Source organism: Carex rostrata, chromosome 2 (assembly GCF_964058835.1).
Source record: "Carex rostrata chromosome 2, lpCarRost1.2, whole genome shotgun sequence".
In the NCBI taxonomy this organism is placed as follows: Eukaryota; Viridiplantae; Streptophyta; class Magnoliopsida; order Poales; family Cyperaceae; genus Carex; species Carex rostrata.
Genome location: NC_135919.1, coordinates 9,662,092 through 9,689,146, shown reverse-complemented (window position 1 = coordinate 9,689,146; position 27,055 = coordinate 9,662,092). Strand labels below are relative to the sequence as shown.

The following is a 27,055-nucleotide window of genomic DNA, read 5'->3' as shown; positions in this document are numbered from 1 at the left end:
TGTGTTTTATAAATGCTGCTACTGATCAAACTTACCTCACTAGTTACAACCATGGCGAGAAAGTTCTTCGTCGGAGGCAATTGGAAATGCGTACCACTCTCTCTCTCTCTCTCTCAATTGAAGAATTGTAATTTTGATTTTTCTTGATTTTTTTAATTTTCAGAATGGAACAATGGATGATGTGAAGAAGCTTGTTAAAACACTTAATGAAGTAGAGGTGCCATCAGAGGATGTTGTCGGTGCGTTAGCATAATTCCTGCGTCTTGCTACCTTTGTTTAATATAAATAAGAGCTTCTCTTTTTTGCTAAATAGAAAGAGCTATTGCTGTCCCTTTTAGCTCCAATTGAATACGGTTGTTCTAGAATGAACTTGAAAGCTTGTGCATTTTTGAATTATGTATACTGACATTGAACAGTTGAAATCTTTCATAAGACATTACTTCTTACTTCTTATGACCAATTAATGTTAGAACCAGTATAACCAGTTAAAAGGGGCAACTTTACTTGACTATTTTTTTTTTTTTTTATGGTTGGCTGCGAAATACCTAAGTTTATTTATATTTGAAAAAATAGAAAATGTTTATTTACAAGGACCTAAGTTGCTAGCACCTCATGCTATGCTATAATTAACTCGCAAAAATCGTTGCAGAAGGGCACAATAAATCCCCGTATGGCTTACCCTACCCCTACCCACATTGCAACCACAGTAATATGTCAAGTGTTGTATCATTTATCAAAACATGCACTGGTTTTTGTTTATTTGAAAAGATCCTGTTCCTTTCACAAAAGAGGGCCCCATGCGCCAGCAGCCTAAACTACATACTTGACTATTATTCTACTTTGCACATTACATATATCACTTGAAGCCAGCAAAGTTCTCATGATCTGTCGTAAATGTGATAATTCTCTTTACTAAAGGACCATTTGATAAGCATTTATATGGACCAGTTAGTTAATTAAAAAAGGTTACAATTTTATTTTCAGAGGTAGTAGTGAGTCCTCCTTTTGTCTTTCTCCCTCTGGTAAAAGCTTTGTTGAGATCTGATTTTGCTATAGCCGCACAAAATTGCTGGGTCAGAAAAGGTGGTGCCTTTACTGGTGAAATCAGGTATTTATATTTATTCAATTAAGTTTACACAGAAATGAACCGTGTCTTTCTATCTCTCGAAGGATTTTCTTGAATTAGCAATTAAAATTCGACTGACAAATGTTATTTATCCTTGATCTGCAATTGCAGTGCCGAAATGCTGGTTAATCTAGGCATTCCCTGGGTTATACTGGGCCATTCTGAGAGGAGAAGTCTCTTAGGCGAATCGAATGATGTGCGTACCCTTTGATTACATATCTCTAAATTTACACATGTACTGGGGAAAAGAAAATAAAGAACAGGTTACCCTAAATAAAGTGTAGTGGTGCGATATGGTACCTATAGGTGTCATGCAGGTTCATTTGAGGCTAATTTTATTTTAACAAACATTATTTTTTGTGCCTCTATTATCTAAATCAACCAGCAAACACTGTTCTCTGAATGCAACTTGCGACTGGTATGGTGCTTTCATCTCATATGATAAACCTTGCTCTCAATTAAAATTTCCAATCTTTTTCGTAATTGCACAAATTATCTGAGAAATGCAGAGAATTGCCACATGTAGTAATTTTCCTTGGTAGTATGTAATAAAAAGATAACCATCCATACTAACTGTTATTTTCCTGTACCACTTCTATATTTGAAATGGTAGTTTGTAGCTGATAAAGTGGGATATGCACTTTCGCAAGGCTTAAAGGTGATAGCATGTGTTGGTGAGACCCTTGAACAGCGTGAAGCGGGGTCTACTATGGATGTTGTTGCTGCACAGACCAAGGCTATTGCAGGTTTTTTTCCTATTCTGATTCATGCATTTTATTTACATATATTACATATATTAAATGGTTAATTTACTAAATTTGTTAGGTGAGCTTAAGAACATCCTAGTTCTACTCTATTAATGTTGTAAAATGTGTAGGAATTTGTTTCTTATAATCTGTTAGCATAAATTGAGAAGACTGTTTTTTGTTAAGCATATTTAGACTGAATAAAGCTGATGCTAGAATTGAGTAGCAGCTAGGCTCAATATTTTTTTACTACTTTTTCTTGCTTTCCATTTTTATTGGATTATTGAGGGTTAATTAGGCTTAATGTAGCCTGAACATGATGTTTCAGTTTTAAAGAACATTAAAAAAATGCAATTTGGATTGGTGTCAGTCCAGTCTGTTACTATGAAGCTTAGGTCCAGTATCAGAAATCAGTAAAAGTATATTGAATTTTTTTTCTTTTTGTCGTCTTATATACTCTACATTTGACCACCGAAATATGCTTCTCATCTGTTTGCTTTGTAATAATGCAGAAAAGATAACATATTGGACAAATGTTGTACTGGCATATGAGCCGGTTTGGGCTATTGGAACTGGAAAAGTTGCCACCCCTGCTCAGGCTCAGGAAGTTGGTTCTCCTCCATTTTCTCTTTATTGGATTTAATTTTGTGTTATTAATTATTTACCGAGTGAGGCTATGGTACTTTGCAAAGCGCGGATTGGTCCATACTATGGATATATATCTTTGTTTTCAAAGTCCAAATAGTCCATCCGAACCGTTCAGCATTATCTCCATATGAAAATGTACTTGGAGATCAATTTTTTTAGTTTTTTAATTTTCTTTTACTATTTTTTTAGATAGGTAGAAAATCTCATGATCTAAAGATTCTAGACCATCCGAAAATAGTAATTTTCTACCTATTTAAAAGATAGTAAAAACAAATCTAAAAAATATATAATTTGGTGTCTTAGTGCATTTTCATATGAAGATCATGTTGAGCGGTTCAGATCAACTATTTAGATTTTTAAAATGAAGATATATATCCATAGCACGAACCAATCCGCGCTTTGCAAAGTACCATAGCCTCACTCTTATTTATCTGGTAGACTTCAGAATTGGATATAGCAATCAGATATAGTTGCAAGTTGAATCGAGGATTTAGTATTAGAAGAGTAGAGAGAAGAATAGAGAGAAATGCACAAGTAATGTGAGAAGATTACAAACAGTAATATAATTGTTTATAGTTGTCAACAGTCCAAGCAAAGGCAGACCTAGGTCAAAGGAATGGGGGTCAACTGACCCCCATTTTTTTACGGCCGTATATTCGCCGCATAAAACCGAATTTTATAACGCTGGGGTCAACTGACCCCCCATTTTTAAAATTTTTTTTTTTATATTTACGTATGATTTTTAATATAATTTAGAGTAAAATCTAAATGTCATGATATTGTAAAATTGACCTCTATTCTCCATAGGAAAATTTTGTATGACTGACCCTCATTATGTGTTTGATCCCCATTGTTCGAAAGTCTGACTCTGCTCCCGAGTCCAAAGACAAATCTTTATTCAAGCTACTAATGTAATGTTTTTCATTTTTTTTTATTTGAATGTTTTTCAAATAATAGGTCCACGTTGGGCTGAGGGAATGGCTGAACACAAATGTCAGTGCTGAAGTTGCTTCATCTACCCGCATTATCTATGGAGGTATGCCTTTTCGCTATATTTAAATTTCAGTAATATGGAATTCGATGATAACAAATCCATGTCCAACTTTAATTGACTACTTGGTTTTAGATAGATTTGCTAGCTTATTGGGCTATATCCGTTTTCGATGTCCGAAATCTGAACCGCTCAACATGATCTTCAAACTGAAATGTGCTTGGAGACCAATTTTTACATTTAAAAAAAATTACAAATTTGTTAAATAGGGACAAAATCACTGTTTTTGGATGGTCCAGAATCTTCCGAAAAACAATGATTTTGTACCTATCTAAAAAAATAGTACAAAATTTTCAGTAAATATAAAATTTGGTCTCCAAGCACATTTTAATATGGAGATCTGCTCAATGTTTGGACTTTGAAAACGGAGACAAGAATGTGAGGCGTGATTGTGGCCAATGGAGCATTTTAACCCTACTCTTTGTTGTTATAGTATTGCTAGTTTGTACTGGTACCATGTCATTAAGTGTGTGGTAAAAAACTCGGCATCATTTTACTTACTGTCTATCGAATATTGTTTGAGGCTACACTGGCTAGTAACAATTTTCAGCTTAAATTTAACAAACCTGTAATTTGACAAGACAAAATCTTGCATCAAGTTTGTAGAGGTATTTTGGTGATTCTCACTAGTGTTTCTGAACTTTTCTCTTTTGCTAACCATTAATGGAACTTTTGGAGACATTTTGAGGAACCCAAATATTTTCAGTAAGACCCCTACTTTTTCTCCTAATTCCCCAAAAAACTTAAACAGGCCAGGTGGTCTCAGCACTCAACACATGCTTCATTGATAGAACAGTCAACTAATTGCTCAACCATACCAATTCTAATCTCAGCCCCAGACATATTGCATCATAGACCTTTGCGGCTTTTTTGGCAATTTGAAAATATATGAAGTAAATGTCATCTTACACGTAGTCATTTTTTGACAAGTCAGGTTCTGTGAATGCGGCTAATTGCCGAGAACTTGCGGAACAAGCTGACATTGATGGATTTCTTGTTGGTGGTGCTTCTCTCAAGGTTACACTTCTTTCATTTTGACTCTTTTCTTCTTTTGCTAAACTATAGTTTAGTACATTACTTTCACGGCAGGATCTACATTTATTCATAGGGGTGCTTAGCCACTCTTATGATTTTCAAATTTTAATAATGTATATTGAAATTTAATTTTTAAATTTTTTTTATATAGTCTATCTCCCCTGATAAAATATCAAATATTTACTTGTAGTATTAGAGCTCTACTTTGTGATTGTGGAGACTTTGGGTTAAAATTCCACCTATTACATATTGTGCAATTTAAGTTTCAACCCCCCTATTAAAATTTTCCCCTAATTACTTTGTTTTATTACTCTAATTTTAATATTGCAGCCTGAATTTGTGGAGATTATAAAGTCTGCCACTGTCAAGTCATCTGTTTAATTAAGATCAAGCTATCTTATCAGTATCAGCACCGGACTGTTGGATGTGTAGCTTTTTAATTTTATATCTTTACTGTTATACTCTGACCTAGTTGTGTTATGTAAAACTAGAGTCTCTTATCAGTCATGAAGTTTTTTTTCTCAACATTTTTATCTAGTTTTCCGTTGCCGATGTTGCATGCACCTACGAAAATTATTAAGAGCGTTGTTTTGACTTCATGCAAAACCAACAATAGATTCAAAATGAAAAAACATATGACTTGTGCATTGTATGAAGTCAAAACAATTTTGTCAATATCTTTACGTATTGAGAGGCAAGCTAATTTTGTCAAGTAACTTTTTGGTATTTGACTTCCAAGTAATCTAAATGGGGATAAATTCCTTGTGATTTTTTTAAGCAAAATAAAATAGATTTTAAAAAACTTCTTCAATACATTATATATATTTTGTTGGATGGTTCTTATATGTTATTTAAATGTTGTTATAATCGTGAATATTTTATAACTAAAAATTTAGAACTAGTCTTAAAAGCAAAGTAAATATATCTTACTTACTCTTGTTTAATTGGATAATTATAATTGAAGAAAAGAAGAAACATTGCTTGGTGGAGCCATCACACAATGTTTGGGTACTTGCACAAATATTGATGCGCAATATAAATTTGCCCACACGTTTTGATGTGTTTACAAAGAAAATTTATGGGGAGTGCTATATTGAGAGCATCAATTGTGATTTTGAGAGAGGAGAGAAACTTTTCTCTCTAAATACCTATTTTACTCTTATATTATCTCTTCCTTATTTGTTCCAATTAATTCTGTCATAATTAATTCACAAGTTAATAAGAGAAATAAATATATAAACAAGCAATATGAGTATATCCTTAAATTCAATTTAAACTCAAAATCTAAATACCCATTGTGTCCTCCGAAATATCACTGTGCTAACAATTACTTCTATAGCTTAAACTAACAATTACTCATACTATAACTTAAAGTAAACAAACATAGCGCACACAAAAAAAAAAATAATAATTGTTATACTTAAAACCTAGAGATATACGCGACTTCTAATGTCTTCCTCCAGTCACTTCATGTTGGTACCACATCATTGAATGATTTCAAACGGCTAGAAAGCTCCTGATTTAATGGTGTATCAAGGTCAGTAAGCACACAAATAATAGTAGAGAAATCAGTAAGCACAAGGCCGTCCAATGAAAATGACAAAAAAAAAATTATTTTTTTTGTAAAATTTAAAAATTATCTTAGAATTAGCATAAAATATCCATACAAGCACAAGTTCACAAAATAAAACACAAATTTATGTGTCACTTAACGACCCGTTAAATTATCTTTGCGAATTTTTTTTTTTTGCTCTGTAAATGGTTTTTGAGATTGCTTTAGAATTATATATTAATTGTGGTTCTCAAGTACAATGAGAGAAAAAAAATGTAAGCTATCATAAAATCTTGTACATGAAAATTAGCAACCATAGTATATTTCAATGTACTTTTGGTAATTTCGGTGCTCATGTATAATCTGATCAGGAAACTCTAATTACTAATCTCAATGGTCCTTAAATTTGCAGCACCAGATCTGTTTATGTTTTGTATAACAAAAGTCAACTAGGATGCAATATTTTCTACTCAGAAATTATTTGATAAATAATTTATCCTTTAGTCTTAATACCATATTTTATGTCCAATACTCATTACTTTGGCTATGTCTAGACAGAAATAAACAAATGGGAATACAAACCCAATTGTTATCATTAATTATATATTTAATTTTTTTTTATCAATAATGTATTGGATTTGGAAGGACCTATTTGTGACCTGAATTTTCATCTTATTTGTTTCATCATTCCAATTGAGGTTGCAGCTTGTTTATATATTTATTTCCTTTATTAACTTGTGAATAATTATGATAGAATTAATTGAAACAAATAAGGAAGAGGGAATTTGAGGGTAAAATAGGTATTTAGAGAGAAAAATTTCAATATAGCACTCCTCAAAATCAAAATTGATGCTTTCAATATAGCACTCCCCAAAATTTATATACAAAATTTAAAATTAAATTTACACGCAAGTCATTCTTTCTAACACATTAAAATTTTAAATCAAGTTCGTACTTATCTAAAAAAAACATTGTCAATGTAATTTTTTTTATGCATACAAGTTTTGATGTATCGAAAATATTTTTTATGGTAAATATTGAAAATCAAATAAAAAATCAATGTTTTTAAGAAATTTTTTATTATCCAAAAAAAATAATTTTATACTTATCTAAAAAATATAAAATTTGGTCTTCTAGCACATTTTAATATGAAATTATGTTGAGCAGCTCAGAACGTTTGTTTGCATTTTGGAAATAAAAATGAAAATATGTGATATAAATAAAATTCTACACCATATTTAGTTGAAACATAAATGTTTTATAAACATGCCTATATTGAAGTTATTTTTGGACATCATTTGAGAAAAAACCGAATGGCCAAATGATAAATCTACTGTTATTCCTTTGAGATAACAGCCTATTATCAGGGACGGATTCAGGATTTTCGTCATTAACTAATTGAGTACTAGATAAAAAAAACCAATGTTTTGACTTATATTTTTCAATGCTCTGACTTGTAATTTCTAATGCTTTAACTTATAATTCTAATTGCGAATCATAATTAAAAAAAATATATATTTTGATTTTAACACTAAATTTAATCCGAATTACAAATCAAATATCCAGAGGGGGACAAAAAAGACAAAAAAAATTTCATGGAGGCAAAGTTGATCAGTACTGATAGATTACCACTAAAACTCAAAATTCAAGGCAGTAGCTGCTCTCCTGTTACATGCTAGGTCCGCCCCTGCCTGTTATTCCTCGTTCAGCCTTTTAATTTTTGAGATTCGTGTATAATAAAGTATCTTTACTGAAATCCGCACATAAAGAAAATGATTGGATGAAGAATAACAAAGTCCTGTTATCCAAAAGGAATAACAACATATTTATTCCTGCATTTTGGAAGTTATTCATAATAAACATGAAAGTTTAAATTAATAAGTGTGTATTATCCAATAATTAACAGTTGCAAGCGTTAAATGTGTATTTTCGAAAGTTCGAGCAAAAAGTAAGTCTGAAGGTCCAAAATAGTTATCCAATAAAATGACCTAGATGAGCTAAGTTTTTCTAAAAATGAAGATAACAAACGGGAGAATGTACAAATTGCCCTTCATTTTCAAACCAACAAACAAAATATCCCTCTTCATATATTATTAACAAAATGCTCTTGTGGGCTCCACTTTCTCTTTCCTTTTCTCTCTCTCTCTCACTTCTCCTCATTTACTCTCCATCATTTTTTATTTAAAATGGAGGGTTATGCAACATACCAACAAATATAAAACACATTTCATTGTTGCATAATATGTTGTGTTTTATTTAAGAAACCAATCTCCTTATGCAATTTTTTTATTTTAAATGGAGGATTATACAATAGACCATAAAATATAAAACGCATCAAGATTGGTTTATTATTTAATGTTGGTGATTAAATTGCTTTCAATGTAAAAATTGTAATAAAATTATTTATTATTAAGTTATTAATATTTTCTACTAGATCCATGAAATCTGTAGCAAATATTATTTTCTTAATATTTTGTACTTTATCCATAAATTTTGTAGGATGTAGCAGATATTTATTAATTTTTTTTGTTGCTGATTAAATTGCATTGAGATTGTTTCATGAAGTGTTAAATTAGCTCCATGACATGAATTAAAATGAACGACACCCCCATACATTCTTTGTACCAGTTTGAAATGTGCAATAGGAAAAAAAATATTTTACCAGAAATGATAATTGAAATTTAAATAGTTGAATTTAACATAACAACAGTAGTTAAAAGGATGATTAAAAACATTATAAGTAATGATATAAAACGCATATGTTCCTGCTCTGTACGCAAGCTTGAAAAACGATATAACAAAAATAATAAACTAATATTGATGCGATGAAGTACAAAATATTTGCAACAAAAAAATTCATATTTGCTTCAAAAATAATAAACTAATTTAACACATCATGAAACAATCTCAATGCAATTTAATCAGCAACAAAAAGAATTTATAAATATCTGCTACATTCTACAAACTTTATGGATAAAGTACAAAATATTAAGAAAATAATATTCGCTACAGACTTCATGAATCTAGTAGAAAATATTAATAACATAATAATAAATAATTTTATTACAATTTTTAAATTGAAAGCAATTTAATGACCAACATTAAATAATAAACCAATCTTGATGCATTTTATATTTTATGATCTGTTATATAATCCTCCATTTGAAATAAAAAAAAATTGCATACAGAGATTGGTTTATTAAATAAAACACGACAAATTATGCAACAAGGAAATGTGTTTATATTTGTTGGTATATTGCATAACCCTCCATTTTAAATAAAAAATGATGGAGAGTAAATGAGGAGAAGTGAGAGGGAGAGAAAAGGGAAGGGAAAGTGGAGCCCACAAGGACATTTTGTTAATAATTTATGAAGAGGGGTATTTTGTTTGTTGGTTTGAAAATGAAGGGCAATTTGTACATTCTCCCACAAAAAACATCCAAAAAATAAACAAAAAATAAACAATTTTAAAAAAGATGTCAGAAGTGGGATTTGAACCCACGCTCTCTCACGAGAACCAGAACTTGAGTCTGGCGCCTTAGACCACTCGGCCATCCTGACTTTTATGTTACTATGTGCTATTCTTTTGTTATATATATTTAAGCAATAAGAAATAAATTTTGCTATGAATGAAATGTGAAGCATTTCTTTTCTATAAATCGGACGGTCAAGATAATATAGTAAATTTTCCCACTCACCCTCCTCTCTCCATATACAGTCTTTCTATCCTTTTGAGCCAATGCTTCTGTCTGGTGGATCAGGTTTTCGATTTCGGTTCTTCCGCCTAGTAGATCTGGTCACTGCTCATTGCTCCATTCGTCCATCGTCACTCGAGCTGGTACTTTCATTTAGCGGATTTTTCCGCTTCATGGATCTGGTCATTTCTCTTTACCTCGTTCTTCTGGGGATTTTATTCTTCAGTATCAGCGGTTTACTTTTTCTTACATTTTTTTCAGCTCTTCTTCTGCTCTTTGGCAATGAAAAAGTAGGTGGAATGAGTGGTACCTCTAGCTACTTTATATATAGTCGAATAAATGTTCAGTTTTTGTGATGATAATGTGTGTGTTGTTTTTGGTTGTTTTCCGCAACTTCTGCTTCTCTTTCTGTTTCGATGTGATTGTTCTGGACTGGTTGATTTAGTTCCCAGTCTAGTTTGATTCAGTGCCTTCTCAGTTGATGGGTGACTGTCCTGGTCCGATTGATTTAGTTCCCAGTCTGATTTCTGCGTACAGAGGACACCATCGCTAGGCTTCTATCACTCTCATCAAGCAAGGATAATCAATTTGCGTCAACAAGATGCACATATCCCTGTACGTTTTTTGTTTTGTTTAGCTGTGAGTTTTTCATAGACACTTGTTATCTAATCCTGTGTAACAGTTACTTTATATCAATGAAACTGTCTATGATTTTCAACCCAAAAAAAAAATTATTATTTGTGTTGAATAACAAATATGCATGAAATTTTACGAACAAATTATGCGGTATTTGTAGTTGTTTATCAGATCATTTTAATTAATTTTGACCATATGTAAGATCCTAAAACCACCCAAAAGTCATTTCAAAATTATGAATTAAGCTTATTATAAAAATTAACCGTTTAAAATAGCCAGATTTGACCTAGTCAGGAATAATTAGGGTTTTCTGGTGAGATAACAATGATTTCCAGAGAGGTGTATCTCATCAAATGCCTTAAAATATTGATAATCTAAGAATTACCATTTTATCTTTTTTCTTTTTTCAAATCTATGGAATTACCGTTTTGTCTTTTACTTTGACTTAAAATTTATATCGGATTCTTCATTTGAAACCAATCCGATAGATTTTAAAATTGAGTTCAGATAAACTTAAGAACACCCTAATTAATTTAATTTGTTGAATGAGCACTATAATAGTAAATAGTAAACATGATTGTTGGTAATTATTTCTTAAATCCATACTAGCTTTTAGTTTGACTAAAAATCCATATTAAAATTATTTCTTGATCAAATAAAATCATTTCACATATATACTTTATATAATTCAAAATGCTAAACATAAAACGCATAATATATGACAGTTAGAATTTGAAGTCTAACTTTTCACAACTGCAAATTAAAATTGAAGCACGATGTTTACAAGGAAATTGACTGTATAAAAACTTCATAAAATTATTAATTAAATTTCAAAAGAAATGATTAAAAAATTAAAATTATTGGATCGCTAAGCATTCCTTATTTGACTTTGACCGATGTTTGCATTCCTTGATACCACCTCTAAGTGTAATGGCTCGGGCGGAGGCATTTTCATAACCGTATCCATTATGATAACGAAAAATGATATTTATTCTTATCCGTCTTTTCGAATACGGTACAGATCGGGTAAACGGATAAAAAAAGTACCATTGACATTTTGATTTATATTTTCAATAAAATATTTTCAAAAAATAATAATAATAATGAATACAACTAATTTGTATTATGAAAATTTAATAAAATATAAAATTTTATTGTATCAGATATCATTTTCATACAAATATATATCTATATATATATAATTTTATTTCAAAATATATAATAATTAAATATATATATATATATATAATTAAAATATATAATTTTATTTTTAAAATTATCTTATACAATAATGAATAAAATAATAAAAACATTATTATCCTTGCAACCTCGCTTATATTTAATAAGTCAACGAATTTTTTTTTACTTTTATCCGTATTTTTTAACTATATTTAATAAGTTAACGATTTTTTTTTATTTTTATCTGTATTTTGGGATACTATCCAAATCGGATAAACGAATAAAAGGGTCCGTTGACACCCCTATCTACGCTGAATTAATTCAGTAACGAAATCACACGAGGGATTGTATTGACCGGAATAAGGGTCAAATTAGGATCTGTCCAAGTAATCCAACTACCAGTCGTCCAGGCTGGATCATTGGACCAAGACTACTCGGGTTAAGCCAATCTGCTCATTTTCTTGAGAAAAGCATCCTCCTATTCTCTAATTCGAACCATTTAAAATCAATCAACCTGCTTTAATTATTTTTTTTATATTAATATAATCTATTAAAACAAATTAGATGTAATTGAAACCGTTTGATCGATTTTAAACGATCCGAATTGAAGAATAGAAGAGTCCTCATTTTCTCAAGAAAAGAAGAAGAGTTCATTCCGACTACCCGGGTTGGTGAATTTTTTTTATAAACCATAAATAATTAAATGAATTTTATGGAACCAATATGATTACTTTTTTTAAAAAAAAACCATAAAGACCGGACGGTCCGTCCGGTCTCACAATCAGTTCTGTTTTTAAAAAAAAAATTGAGACCGAACGGTCCGTCCGGTCTCAATTTTTTATTTTATTTTTATAAAACAGAAATTTTTTATTTTTTGTATTAAAATATTAGAAATGTTGAATATATTTCTTTGAAAATAAATGAAATACGATATAATTTGATTTATTAGAAAGACTGCAACAAATAACCCGGATCAATATTTTTCATATCGGATTTTTCGCGGCTGTAAGAAAAATTAATATATTTTTTTATATGTTATTGGAAAAAAAATAAAAATGCTTAGATTCTGAGTTATTGATCCCGGTTCAAAAGTCACTTCTAGATAATCCAAAAAATATTGTGATCCTTCTAGTACATTTAATTTATAAAAAAAATGTATCTATTTTGAGAATTCTTTTTGAATAATAATCATTAAATAACTTAAAGTTTTTGTTTTTTTTTTCAAAAATAGATACAACTTTTCATAAATTAAATGTACTAGAAGGATCACAATATTTTCTGGATTACCTAGAAGTGACTTTTGAACCGGGATCAATAACTCAGAATCTAAGCATTTTTATTTTTTTTCCAATAACACATAAAGAAATATATTAATTTTTCTTACAGTCACGAAAAACCAGATCTGAAAAATATTGATCCGGGTTATTTGTTGCAATCTTTCTAATAAATCAAATTATATTGTATTTTATCTATTTTCAAAGAAATATATTCAACATTTCTAATATTTTAATACAAAAAATAAAAAAAATTAAAAAAAAATCTGTTTTATAAAAATAAAATAAAAAATTTGAGACCGGACGGACTGTTCGGTCTCAATTTTTTTTTTTTTTTTTTAAAAACAAAACTGATTGTGAGACAGGACTGACCGTCTGATCTTTATGGTTTTTAAAAAAAAATGGTTCCGTAATATTTATTTAATTATTTATGGTTTATAAAAAAAATTCCGGGTTGGTGGCTCCCAAGTTCAAGTTCGGCTGCTCAATATTTAATTCCTGGTTTCCTTTTATATAATCATGAAACCCTGCAACTATGTACTGTGACTTTAAAAAATCTCTACTTCCATGGGCTTGGAGCACAGCTGCACAAGTTATTGTGACCATTATCTGCAAAAGGATTATTGATTTCCTACTATAAACAATTCAAACCAATAATTCAAAGTAAAAATGTGATCATTATTTTGACCATTTTATTAAATCTCTAATATTTCATGTCTTTCATACATCATATGCCTCATATTTTATATTTTTATTTTCAAAGTCCAAAATGTCGATCCGAACCGCTTAACGTAATATTCATACTAAAATATGCATGGAGATGAAATTTTATAATTTTTGAAACTTTTTTTACTATTTTCTAAGATAGATAAAAAAAAATCGTTGTTTATGGACCGTTCAAAAACAGTAATTTTCTACCTATCTAAAAAATAGTAAAAAAAAAAATTAATTATAAAATTTCATCCCCAAACATATGTTAGCATAGATATTATGTTGAGCGGTTCGAATTGATAATTTGAACTTTGAAATTAAAGATATAAAATATGAAGTATGATGAAACATGGAAGACATGAGGTATTGAAACTCTCCTCTTTATTGATATGTCAGTATATGTGTTAGCTTATTTTTGCCAAAGTAAATAATATGAAATTCATCATTGTTGCAGCCTCTGCTAAGTTTTCAAAAAGAAATTCATCATTGTTTAAATTGAATGCAGTGTGGGTATTATTAAGGAACAAAAATGTTAATTACACACTCCTCAAATAAGTTCTAATGTTTTAGAACTCAAATACATGTTTTGAGCTGCTTTAATGTAGAATACCGTCCAAATAGTTCATATATTTTTTGTATATAGTACAATTCGTTAATTTACATATATATTATTTACCAAATTTTTATTTCTATCATTTTCGGAAAAATAAAAATAAACCAAAAAAATCCCAATTATGGAGAGTTTGATTTCTACCATGGCTACATAACACCGGTGCGGATTCAAACGTTGGGGTCCGGCATAGGCCGATGCAGACCCATATACGAGTTCGCATCGGCATAGTGCGGCCCCAATATTTTTTTTTGTCTAAAGAAATATTATGGTATGTGCCAGGAAAATCGCATAATTGCGGGCTCAAACTTCAATTTCAAATTGGAAATCAAGGTAATTGGATCGGCATAGTGCCGCATTATGCCGATGCAGTTCTAAATATGGGTTCGCATCGGCATAGTGCAGACCCAAGCATTTGGATCCGCACTGGCGTTCTGCAACTGTGGTAGAAGTCAAATTCTCTAGAAATCAGAGTTTTTTTATTTATTTTTTTTGGCAAAATACTAGAAATAATTTTGGTATTATTTATATTTGAGTGAGGCTATGATATTCAAATAGTCGATATCTCTATATGAACATATATATTTGTAGATCAATTTTTTTTTTTTTTTTAAGTTTGTAACTACTATTTTAGATAGGTAGAAAAGCACTTATTTTGGATAATATAGAATTTACATGTGATTTTCTATCTAAAAAATTAAAAAGATTCTGAAAATATATAATTTGGTATGCAAGTACATTTACATATAAAGATCATACTAAATAGTTCAGATCAATTATTTGGACTTTAAAAATGAAAATATGAGTCTACGACACTTTTCTTTATGTAATATGCATATAATCATATCCTCCTTGTTTATATTTTGATAGACTTATTCTAACGGAGAAGAAGATAGGTGGAGTTTTTATCCAAAGAACTTTGAACAAAATCTCATTCAAAATCAGTTGTAAATCGTTTGATATGTGTTAAAATTTATATGAATGGTTCAGATTTATGAACCTATTCTAAGTTATTAAGTTTTAAATATATTGACACGAATTTTAAAGCAAATCAAAGGATAAATCCCGGCTTTGAATGGGACAAAATCCAATTCCAAAGAAGATAATCCTCTCTCCGGACTGCCATACTGGATTTATATTTATAGATGTGTTATAAATTATGTTGTAGAAGCCCTCCAAAGGCATCGAGAAAAATAAAATAAATTACCAATACGAAAAAATAACAATAATCACAATTATACCAATAACAAAATTAGCAACAACGACAACAAATATTTTGGCAGTCAATGGGTAAGTCCTTAAATAGAAAGCTATTAATATATACATTTTTTAAAATATTGATGAGTCACTATCAATAAAGTCCATATAAAAATTATTAAATAAATTATCTAAATGATCGTTGACATTTTTGCAATTTCATACATGGAGCTTTGACATCATATATTCATATAACTAGGTTCTTAAATTATCATACAAAGAACTACATATATGTTGTATGCTATTTAATACATTTAATCTTGCAAAACATTTTGTAAGTTCTGATACAATGGTTACATCACAGAAGATATTTATGGTTGTAATATGTATTTATTTGAGGAGATGCACAACTCGCCAAATACTATTTGAGGAACCAAAAAAAATGGTTCATTATAGATGTCAAAGTACACTTTGTAAAAGGAAACAAAACAAGGATGATATAATCAATATATTTAGGCACCCCTTTATTGAGCAAAATTATATATATATAGGACTTGGCTACGGTGCTATGGGTAGCTAAGAGGCCTCCCGTGCTACGGCTCAATATTCGACTTTTCAAAATTATAACGGTCGATCCGAACCATTCATCTTGTTCTCCATATTAATATGTGCTTGGAGACCAAATTTTACATTTTTTGGAAATTTTTTACTATTTTTTTAGATTTATTGAAAATCGCTGTTTTTCAGACAAATCTGGACCATAAAAAACAACAATATTCAATAAATCTAAAAAATAGTAAAAAATTTCCAAAAAATGTAAAATTTGGTCTCCAAACACATATTAATATGGAGAACAAGATGAACGGTTCGGATCGACCGTTAGGATTTTGAAAAGTCGAATATTGAGCCGTAGCATGGGAGGCCTCTTAGCTACCCATGGCATATATATATATATATATATATATATATATATAAATGGATTGCAGATGCCAGCCCCTCCAATCTAAGAAAGCAATTAAATGAGTTAGAAAATAAACTAAGCAGTGATCAAGAAGAAAAAATTAATAGGAATATGTTTTTTTTCAAGTAGTATATTCATTTTAGTTGTTTTAAAAACTATATATATATATATATATATATATATTTTTTAAATTAGAAATCAGTAAATATGTAGCAATTTTTTTGGATTGTACTAAACTTTTATATTTCTCTGAAATTAATTTTTAGAGTTTAAATAGACTACATGGTGATTAGAAATAATTTGAGCAAATCATTTAGCTAGCGTGGCAACTAGAAACAATTTCTTAATAATAAATTTTGCCGAATAGTTTCTAAATAAGAAATTATGGTACATCTCTGTAATTGAAATAGAAATCACCACGTTATATTAGAAATTTCAAAAGTTCCTGAAATGATGATGCTCTAACAATTTAATTTAAAGTCATAATATACTTAATTTCATAGATATTATTTATAAATATTGTATGATTTCGTTACTGAATTAATTATAAATGCATACTAGTTTGTCTTCTAGATGTAGACCAAGTCTTCTTTTTTTTCTCCTAATATGTACATTTAATGGTAGCCCGGGTTCACCTAAAATTTTCCCCCGTAGACCAAGACCTTTTCGCCTTGAGCAGAGGAGGGCGTTTATGTCCATGTGCGTATAAATGCTATAACTTATTCAACATCGACGACTGCGAGTAAATATATTGACAGAATAGTTTCTACTTCATGAAGCGCAAAAGTCATATGAAGCACTGATTAATTTATTGTCCGTGAGCTGCATGAAGTAAAAACTACGTTGTAAATATATTGACCAACGACTTTGTCGTATGGTTGAGTCCTTTATAATACTGTTTTCTCTCCAGAAATGTATCTACGAGAGAAGACATTGAGAAACTAAGAAGCAAAGAAAATATTCAACAAAAAAGGAAAGAAGGCGATCGAGAAGAGATGGGAAAAGGTACATTAGAGGTGTTGCTTGTAGATGCAAAGGGATTAGCTGATACAGATTTTCTAGGTAAGCTGTTTAATTTCTTTTGTAATTTCACAGCTGCAATCAATGTTTCTTTGTAAAAAGAAAAAAGAAAAAAATCTAAGGTGTTCTTTGTTCATGTTTTAAATTGTGACAGCAGGGAAGATAGATCCTTATGTTACAATACAGTATAGGAGTCAAGAGCGCAAGAGCAGCATCAAGCGAGGTATGTTTATAGGATTATTAGAGGATTAAAATTGAAAAAAAAAATAGAGGGCATAGTCAATCTTGTTTTACTATGTTTAGTCATGCTAGATTTCATTTCTCAAGCAAAACGTACATCTCCCTTTTTTTTCTTCTTTTACGGCATAATTTGTTTGGGATATAGCAATCCAGCTCTGCAAGACGTGCCTTTACGCAAGGAATTTTAGGAAAATCAAATCTATCAAGAAAGCAATACTGCTTAATTTTCTCTTTTTAGGAGCCATTTTTTTTATTTTGAGTAAAGTTGCTGTTAAATCACCCAATTGGTTTAATATACGGAAAATGCTAATATGCTACGCGTAGCATAGAGGGCCTCGTGCAACGGCTCAATATTTGAGTTTTCAAAATCCTAACGGTTGATCCGAACCGTTCAACATGATCTCCATATGAATATATACTTGCAAACCAAATTTTACATTTTTTAGATTTTTTTTTACTATTTTTTTAGATAGGTAGAAAATCACTTGATCTAAATAGTACAGAATTTTCAGATCAAGTGATTTTCTAACTATCTAAAAAAATAGTGAAAAAAGTTTAAAAAATGTAAAATTTGGTTTGCAAGTATATATTCATATGGAGATCATGTTGAATGGTTCGGATAAATAGTTAGGATTTTGCAAACTCAAATATTGAACTGTTGTACGGAGACCCTCTATGCTACGCGTCTTCCATTGAATTTTGAACATGTGAACTCTTTCACAAAAGGCATTGTTTTTGCCATTAAATCAAAGGCTGGTACTTAGTAGAGAATAATAGTTACTCGGCTGTTTAACAGACTAAGAGAATAATATGTGATGTGCAAAATTTTGTTGAAAATGCAGAGGGAGGAAGAAATCCAGTATGGAATGAAACATTCAAGTTCATGGTAAACACATCAGACTTGCAACACAAACTGGTTTTCAAGCTCATGGACCACGACACCTTCTCCCGTGATGACTACATCGGCGAAGCCACGTAAGTATACATAGTATTCTGGTTCTAATTATATAGTGATTTGATTTGATTTGATTTATTTGCGTATCATCTGATTCATACCAGTATATTTGCAACTATGACCACACTTTTCTTTTCAAGCATTTTTATGGTAATGGTGCTTAATCCTGGTTAATTAGTTAAGTGACAAAATAATTTGCTAAAGTGTAACACAGATTTATGAAAATTCAAAAGGGGCTAATTTTTTTATTACAAAATCCAGGATAAATGTGACTGATCTAGTTGCTATTGGCATGGAGAAAGGATACTTGGAGCAACACCCATCTAAACACAGTGTTGTGCTTGCTGATAAATCATACTGTGGTGAAATCAAAGTTGGCCTCAGTTTCCGGGCTAGCAAGGACTAAGGTATTCTCAGTTTTTTTAATTAGGAATGTAAAAAAAGTCACGCCGTGATTGGATGCGTCACAACACGGTACGTGTGTCAGTCACGTGTTGTGACTCGCATTTTCCGTACCGTGACATCTTTCAGAAAATTAATACGGCACGGTACATGGTCATGTGTCACACGTGATAAGAACTGTTAGATCTTGATCTAATAGTGAATTTTAAATAAATTAAATTAAATCACAGAAAAAAAAAATTTAACATGACCAATCACGGCGTGACTAATGACCGTCCATCCCAATTTGATCACTACACATAAAAATGTGGCTTGGTCACATCACGGCATGTAATACATCCCTAATTTTTTCAATTCTCTCTCTTTATGTTACAAATTTATTAATTCTCTTTTCTTCCTTTTTTTTTTTGGTTTCAGAATTCATGTTAGATCAAAAGAAAGAAGAGCTGGCTGGTGAAAACACAGTTAATAACAGCAATTCATGGGGAACTCCAATTATCAACTGATTGTTTGTAAATTTGTTTGTATGGTAGGCAGAAGCACGGTAAACTTGACAAGCATTTAGATTGAACAGGTTTTTTTTTTTTGTTTCTCTTAAAAGTAGAAGGTTATTTTATATGCATCTTATTGGTTGATATAGTGATTTGCTAAACTAGGAAAGTTCTCACCATTTCAAACCTTCTCAGCATTGTACTATAAATTCATAGCATCTCCATTTGTTAATTTTGTGTTATTCTTTTATTTTCTTTTGTAGTTCTGTATGATTCTGGCAAGTTTCGTTAGAATTAGTTTAAAGCACGACGTAACCAATAATCAATATCATTGAACTGTATTTACTTCATGATTAATTACTCCTCAGTGTGCCACTATGCATTACCAAGTTGAATACGATTTATCAAGAGCTCAATAAATGCACCTTTCAAGCGTACATGAGAAATTAAGAATAAAGTGATAAATAAGAAAGAGCTCAATAAATGCACCTTTCAAGCGTACATGAGAAAGAGAATAAAAGGTTAAAGGATATATTGAATATAATAAAGAGTAAAGAGATAAATAAGAAATTGAACAACTCTTTGAGAGTACACAATCCATTAATTTACAAGAGATGGGAGCCACAGCAGTCATGCTATTTTGACAAATACGGAGATTTCAATGTCATTTCTTTTTGTCATTTTTGTATTCTTTCTGATGCTACAGATAAAGAAAACGGGGATGTTTAGAAGTTCCAATTAACCAAAGAGTATTCTTCCAGTCTTGGTCACAAATTGCCAACAAAGCGACATAAATTGATTGACAGAAATTGAAGTTATAAAACACATCTCCCACATCCCATCTCACCTCTACAGTTGAAAATACATACAGCCTCATAAAATCTTTTAGCCCATTCCCTTGTACAGTTGTATCTGGGAGGTTGCATCTGTTTTCACTTTTCAGCAAACATTAACAAAAATACTTCTCTTTTTCATAATCATGAATTTCTCGAATTCAAATTTCATTCTATAGATCCAACACAAGCCCAGCACGGTCCGAATGATTTTGGAATACATAATTTGTCTTATACCTCCCGTAAAATGAATTCGTATCCTCTGAGATATCTCAAACTTTGCATGACTTTATGGAAAATCCCAACCGTTTAAATACTCACTGCACGAGTCTCAAAGCGCACATAATACTGACCCCCTACATCACCCCCAAATAGGCACCGGACACGTCGGTCACGCAAAAGTTGAGATAATCTCAGAGGATACGCACTCCCGTAAAATAAGGTAATCTTTACGGGGATTAGATGCTATCACAACAACTTTAATTTGATCCCCTGCATCACGCTCTTTAGACGACACCACACAAGTTTCTTGTAAAGCAACCTGTCATAACATAAGAATTAGAATTTCCACAAAGGAATGTTGAATTATCAGCTTCCCTTGAATGTATTCATTACACCCTTGGTAGGTTATTACAGCAGTTGCTTCAAGAATACCTACTTTCATCCAATCAAATTACTCTTTTTTTTATTAAAGGGCCCCAGTACAACCCAGCATATTTTAGATGTTATTCTCAAAGATTGAACTTGCGACCTCTCCGTAGAGAGACAGCTCGTGCCACTGCAATTAAGACCGTGGTTCTATCCATTACAATTACTTATTTGGGAATTCTGGATTTACCGGTAATGTATAACCGTTACATCATAATATTTTATTATAGAACTCACATGCATGTAACCCCCTCTCCCCTCACCACAAGAAAAAAGAAGAACAAAACAGGAGTAAAAACTGAAAAAATAGACATATTAAAACACTTATAATATGAGATGTACCTCAAATAATAGCACAGTGGCTGTTCTATCATTGATGAAACGAAGAATCAGAGCTCGGTACGTTTTATCTTTAGGTTGTCGCCTCAAATATTCTAATAACCAGTATCGTAGACTTGTTGATTGAAGTCGTCTTGTGATCTTCATGTGAATGTTTGCAACAACTGTTCGTTTTTCTAGCTCCCTAGCTGACAATGGTAGAACCTGCCCTCTAAGATATGCCTTTACCTAAACCCAAAAAAAAAACAAAGAAAAAGAAAGAAGGTCAAATAAGTCAATTTTTCCCAATTAAAGAAAAATCATGGGGAAAAACCTTACTTGAAAATGAGCAAGAAGGTCAACATATCTCCGAATCGGTGAAGTAAATTGAACATATCCATTAATTCCGAGGGTAGCATGCGATATCGGTCCATAAAAATTCATCTCGGCGGCCCGCATAACCCTGATGTAAGCAAAACTCCTGACGGGCCCCGCTGGCAGCTTGTCAAAGGCTGAGTAGTCGGAAATATTTGGCTGGGGCTGACCGCGGTATGGTAACGGGATACCATTTGATGAACCAAAGTCTGCAATGACCTCATTACAGAGAATCATCATCTCTGTCACAAGACGCTTCGCTGAGTTGTCTCCTTCTGTGTAGAGAGAAATGGTGGGGTCCGGGTTGTCAGGGTCTGACACCTTGATACGTGCCTCTGGCATGGTTGCGTCTAATGCACCCTGCATAAATAGTACATCTCATTTTATTTTGAAATGGGGGGCAGGACAACATTTTTATCTGAAGTTACTTGTTTACAAAATACAAAAAATATTACATGATCATGGCGCCACTTGTAGCGCAGGCTAGCAGCATCCGAGAGAATCTGTAGCTCCGCCTCCTCTTCTAGGTTTAGATACAACAATTCCGTTGCACTCTCATATGTTAGCATGTAGGTTGGCTTAATTGTTGTATTCTCTACAGCATATTCCATAATACTGCACACCAAAGTAGAGCAGGTAAACATATATAAAGGAAGGAAAAAAAACAGCTGTAAAACAGTAAAGATAAAATTTGATATCTAAGCTTACTTTCCATCATGGTCTAAAACAACTGAGACACTGACAGCCCGGCAGAGTTTGCCTTGACGCAAGCTCATATTCTCCAAGGCCAGTTTTTCCGGAAACATTGATATCGTGGCAGTCGGTAGATATATAGATGTTGCTCTGCGATGTGCCTCCCTGTTTCGCAATATTTAGAAAGAGATTAGCTTAGGTCAGGTTGTGGGGGGGGGGGGGGGGGGGGGGGGGGGGTTGTGCTAAGTAGGAAAATATAATAACTTGTCCAAGGTGCCGAAAGGGTCCACCCAGCTTGCCGGGTCAGCAACATGAATCCAGACCTTAATCCTACCATCTGAAAGCCTCGTTGCACTTAATGCATCATCTACCTGGATTTTGAAATGAATTACTTCAACTGCTCAACTCCTGATCAAAGAAAGGAATAGAAGTCAAACAACTATACCTCATCAGCCTCATCAACATCAATTGCATACACCTTTAATGATGTGAGATCAGTCCTGATATGCTGAAAGAAAAAAATAATCAAAACAAAAATAATTTTAAAAAGAAGTTCTACATGGTGATATACAATATACCAGATATTCTAGATTAGTAATTACCTCGTCAGGATCAGAAGTGCGTGCCAGTATTTGTTCTGCAGCCAATAGAGTTTTGTAATCATGCTCAGTTCGTATATTCATCTTTAATACATCGAGATTTACATGGATAGGGAAATATCCAATATCCATTAGAAGCCCAACTGCAGCAGAACTCGTCTTGGACATTCCCATCGTGCTTAGTATCTGTCATTTAATTTTGGTTTTATCCGCACAGTTGATATTTACAGATAAAAAGAGGAGCTTTATGCAAATTTTCCACATATATCTGTTGATGTACATGCAAATGAACTTCCAACATTGGTCGCACTCATACTAGAAAAGAGTATTTCTATGAAAATAGTACCAAAGCTAAATCCTGAGACTTAGCATTAGGTCATTTGGCAGGACAACCCCAAAACTGATATTTATGAAATCAAACTGAAGAAATTTAGTTGTTGGTTTCCAACATTCAAATTAGCCAATCCTTTTCTATTATAGCAATCATTAAGGGGAAATTTGGTCAAATTTAACGGGCCTGTACCTTAGTATAAAATTTAGCAGAAATTATTCAATCTGAATGGCAGAAAAGTATGAAAGAAAAAGAAAGAGTATGAATAAGAAAAATTACATTTCTGGCTAGTTCTCTTTGTTCTTCACTTTTACAGTTGCCAGTAGCAAATCCAACGAGGGATTCAATCATCTCTCTAACCTTGGCCTCAACTAGCCACGAGCTTTTGGCCGGCTTGGATTCATATGGCAAGGCCTTGGCAGAGTACAGAGTTTGCACAAAATCGTCAAGCTCCTTCTCTGCTATCTCCTCTATCATTTTTCTCTTTATAAGCTCCTCCACCTACTATCATTCGGAAAGTAAAGATTCATCTTTCTCTGATACTGGATTTTTATGTGCCAGAAACAAAACTAGTGATGGAGCACTGAGTGACCTTCGTATTCAAATAAACTGACATAGCAGGGACAACGACAGGGGGATATGCAAATTAAATGGAGATGTCCTTTTAAAGCCAAATGGAGAGAAATGACAAAAAGAAACAGGTAGGTTGTTTCGTTAACGGATACTGCAGAGGGCAATTCTTCAATAAATTGTTTCTCTGAATTGCTATAAATAGTTAAAGCATTGTAAGAATCAATACGCTATGAATTGAATTGAGACATTTCTCTTCTCTTAAGCATTATTCTCCAATTTATCATCTATTATTCTCTCCAAATTTCTCTGGTGTTACAATCATTCGTCTGGTAAACAGAACAGTATCCAGATTGAATATGACCAAAATTCTCCAAATTAATTGAGTAATATCCTCAACTCACTCAAGGATATTACATCATTTCTATCCTACAAAATCTCAAATTAGCATCTTTCAAAACCACTCAAAACAAAATTTAAATCATGCCAATCTTGCCATTTAAACAATATGTTTAAAATTACTCATATTAACATTTCTCCCTCTCCCTCTCGCGCTCTCTCTCTCTCTCTCTCTCTCTCTCTCTCTCTCTCTCTCTCTCTCTCTCATGTGTACACAATTATTTTTGATAAATTCATCCCCATGTTTGCAACGATAGGGGTATTAATGTAATAGTTATTGGAGAGGGAATTTTAGGCGAGATATAATATATTTTAAAATTTTGTGAGGCAAAGAAATATAACTTTAATATGACAACAACAATGGCACGACCCAAACAAAATAAGACCCCTAAAAAGCACAAGTGAAAAGAAAAAAGAAGAGATCATACCTCATCAGTAGATCTGGGGTCATAAACTAAAGAATCTCTAAATTCTCCTAAGCCAAAATAGATGTCATCTCTTGATAAAAGCACATGTGTACAGTAGCACTCCAAAGGACCAGTACTGCCATACATGATCTAACATATACGTGCATATTGGATTATATTAAGGATTAAAATAAAAAAAGAACAACACAAGCATTATAATATAAATTAAACCTCAGCTATCTCTTCCATAGTTGCCCATTGGTTCCTTTCCAAAACCTCCATCCAAGCACACTCCAAGATTGACGGGTCCTTTCAGGAGAAAGAAGCAAAATAAGTTAGCATATCATAATCTCATTAGAAGTTAACGTAGGATCATACATTATACATAGTGTGTACCAATAATTCTTCAGCTTTCTTTGCAAAATCAGCGATATCAGAGTATTCAGTTACTTCAATGCCAGGTACAATATATGTGATCTGATGTGGCCTTATTGAGGATACAAAGCCATTCTGTGCAAAGGAAAAGTAGCAATTATGATAATGGTCAATGATATAAGACAAAATCAACATGAGGAGTAATCTTGTTCAAAATTAAGTAGTACAAACCTGATCATGAACAATCCAATTTTGCTTTTCATCATGGCTATGCACCACTGCCAAAACTAGGTTCTCTGAATCCTTTTCAAATTCGAGTAATGTTCCCTTTTGCAAGGTCTTATTCTCTGCTTTTATCTCTGGCCCATCCTTTATGCTTGTTAATCCCGCTCTGCCAAAAATTTATTTGTCAATGGTAATAATTTTGAACTAAACTTGATCAGCTAGCACTAAAAAAACATTTTTTTTTAAGAACTGGCATCTGGTCCTGGCAACAAACTGAGAGTACAAATGCTTGCTTATGATTTTTATATGCACCAAAAAAAATTCAGAAGTTAACTGAAAGGAGAAAAACCCATACTGGGATGAAGCCCGAGTTCTCCTTTTTTGATACTGCAATTCCTCCATAACTAAATCCATGAGACTACCGTGGAACCGGGTCTGGTCACCACCGGTGAAACTTAAGCTCAAGTTAAAAGACCAAAACCTTGAATCAGGATGAACAAACCCTAGGCTGTTACTGTTACACCTTGTTAAGGAGCGGTGATGAAAGAAACCGAGAATGGAGCATAAGCTCATGGTTCGGTTTGCCATGGAGTTGTCCTGGGATAGACGGCGGCCTGAATGCAAGTGGGAATTCTTCTAGGGTTGCATGGCCATGCAGATGGAGGAAACAAAAGAGGTAAGGGGTAAGGGTTTTAGGGAAGAAGGGGATTAGAAAGCGGATGAGGGAGGGAGGGAAGGGTGATAAACAAGTCGGATTTGGGTTTGAGTTTTTTCTTGGATGAATTTGGATCCGATTGGAATCAGCATCTCAACCGTCAATCCAACCAAGAGCTAGATTTTTTTTTCAAGATATTTTCACATAGCTGCAAATATATTCCACGTAAGCCCTCTCTTTCATTAGCAATTTATCACAAAATTCATTATACTATTTTTTGACCACCAAACCATTAACCATCCCACTCAAACTTTTAATTCAAAACTCTATCGCCCTGATCGGCTATTGTAAAATAGCGGAATTAGAGGTTTAAATAACATTTATTGTGTCATCGCATAACTATTCAAAAAAAAACAATTATATTGTCTTATTGTATCGTTAAGCGCGCTATAGTGTGTTATAACATTAGTAGCGTCATAGCTTTTATGGTCCGAAAACGCTATAGTGCCGCTATAGCGCGCTATATAACTCTGAATCTAACCAAATAAAAATGAAATGAGCTGAAATAGAAGAATTAGAATGAAATAAAATATGAAGTTCTTTGACTTTTCTCAATTTTAGTGGAAATTGAGAATTGGATACGATCATATTTATCTCTTTTTTTGCTGATGTAACAGCTTCATTCTCATTTTAATACTCTTTCACCTTCTTTTTGTGCACGCTTTCAAAGGAGAACAAATTTGTTTCTTCATTTATTCCAATCACAATTTTTGACGATCTACTAGAAAATTTGTGAAACTAAAATTATGAGTTAGATGAACGTGAATTACTCTTTGAAATGAGATTTATCTTGCAGTGGTTTTCCGTTTCATCTTTCTCCTCTTTTGTTTTTATCAATTTGGTAGTTAAATCGTCATTGACAGCTTACTCGTGCTTAAGACAATATTGTCTCAGCCGAATAAGAAAATAAATTATGATTGTAGCAAAACCTAGTCATGTATAATATTTATCACTTCCTCTTACTTATTTAGCTTATAAGGTCTAATTAGCTAATGTTTCGAATCCTCCATTGCCAATATTTGTCACTCTGTCATTGAA

General features: G+C 32.1%; 3 protein-coding genes and 1 non-coding gene across 5 annotated transcripts; 2 read left to right on the top strand and 2 right to left on the bottom strand.

Annotated features, from left to right (window-relative positions):
• Window positions 1-5,133, top strand: LOC144573603 (triosephosphate isomerase, cytosolic-like). The gene is made up of 9 exons (XM_078323388.1): window positions 1-90; window positions 164-239; window positions 985-1,108; window positions 1,238-1,322; window positions 1,740-1,872; window positions 2,385-2,479; window positions 3,478-3,556; window positions 4,506-4,588; window positions 4,937-5,133. Exons 1-9 carry the CDS (start codon window positions 13-15, stop codon window positions 4,985-4,987), a joined length of 804 nt encoding a protein of 267 aa, XP_078179514.1. The 5' UTR covers window positions 1-12; the 3' UTR covers window positions 4,988-5,133.
• Window positions 5,134-9,635: 4,502 nt separating this feature from the next.
• Window positions 9,636-9,719, bottom strand: TRNAL-CAA (transfer RNA leucine (anticodon CAA)). Its single transcript has one exon. It is a non-coding gene; the product is annotated as a tRNA-Leu (tRNA).
• A 7,603-nt stretch (window positions 9,720-17,322) lies between these two features.
• On the top strand, window positions 17,323-19,047 carry LOC144573578 (Calcium-dependent lipid-binding (CaLB domain) family protein). Of its 2 annotated transcripts, none has more exons than XM_078323363.1 (4): window positions 17,323-17,483; window positions 17,596-17,664; window positions 18,524-18,656; window positions 18,898-19,047. In XM_078323363.1, exons 1-4 carry the CDS (start codon window positions 17,417-17,419, stop codon window positions 19,040-19,042), a joined length of 414 nt encoding a protein of 137 aa, XP_078179489.1. In that variant the 5' UTR covers window positions 17,323-17,416; the 3' UTR covers window positions 19,043-19,047. The 2 variants fall into 2 exon arrangements, with proteins under 2 accessions (XP_078179489.1, XP_078179497.1); XM_078323371.1 differs by having other exon boundaries at window positions 17,325-17,483; window positions 17,599-17,664.
• A 1,449-nt stretch (window positions 19,048-20,496) lies between these two features.
• Window positions 20,497-26,023, bottom strand: EMB2730 (Ribonuclease II/R family protein). Its single transcript, XM_078323351.1, has 14 exons — window positions 25,658-26,023; window positions 25,309-25,468; window positions 25,099-25,212; window positions 24,934-25,011; window positions 24,724-24,852; window positions 23,606-23,827; window positions 22,999-23,181; window positions 22,842-22,904; window positions 22,661-22,767; window positions 22,412-22,561; window positions 22,159-22,318; window positions 21,668-22,063; window positions 21,353-21,577; window positions 20,497-20,903 (listed from the first exon to the last, which is right to left on the bottom strand). The coding sequence occupies exons 1-14, from the start codon at window positions 25,888-25,890 to the stop codon at window positions 20,754-20,756; spliced, it is 2,370 nt and encodes a 789-aa protein (XP_078179477.1). The 5' UTR covers window positions 25,891-26,023; the 3' UTR covers window positions 20,497-20,753.
• Between the last annotated feature and the right edge of the window lie 1,032 nt (window positions 26,024-27,055).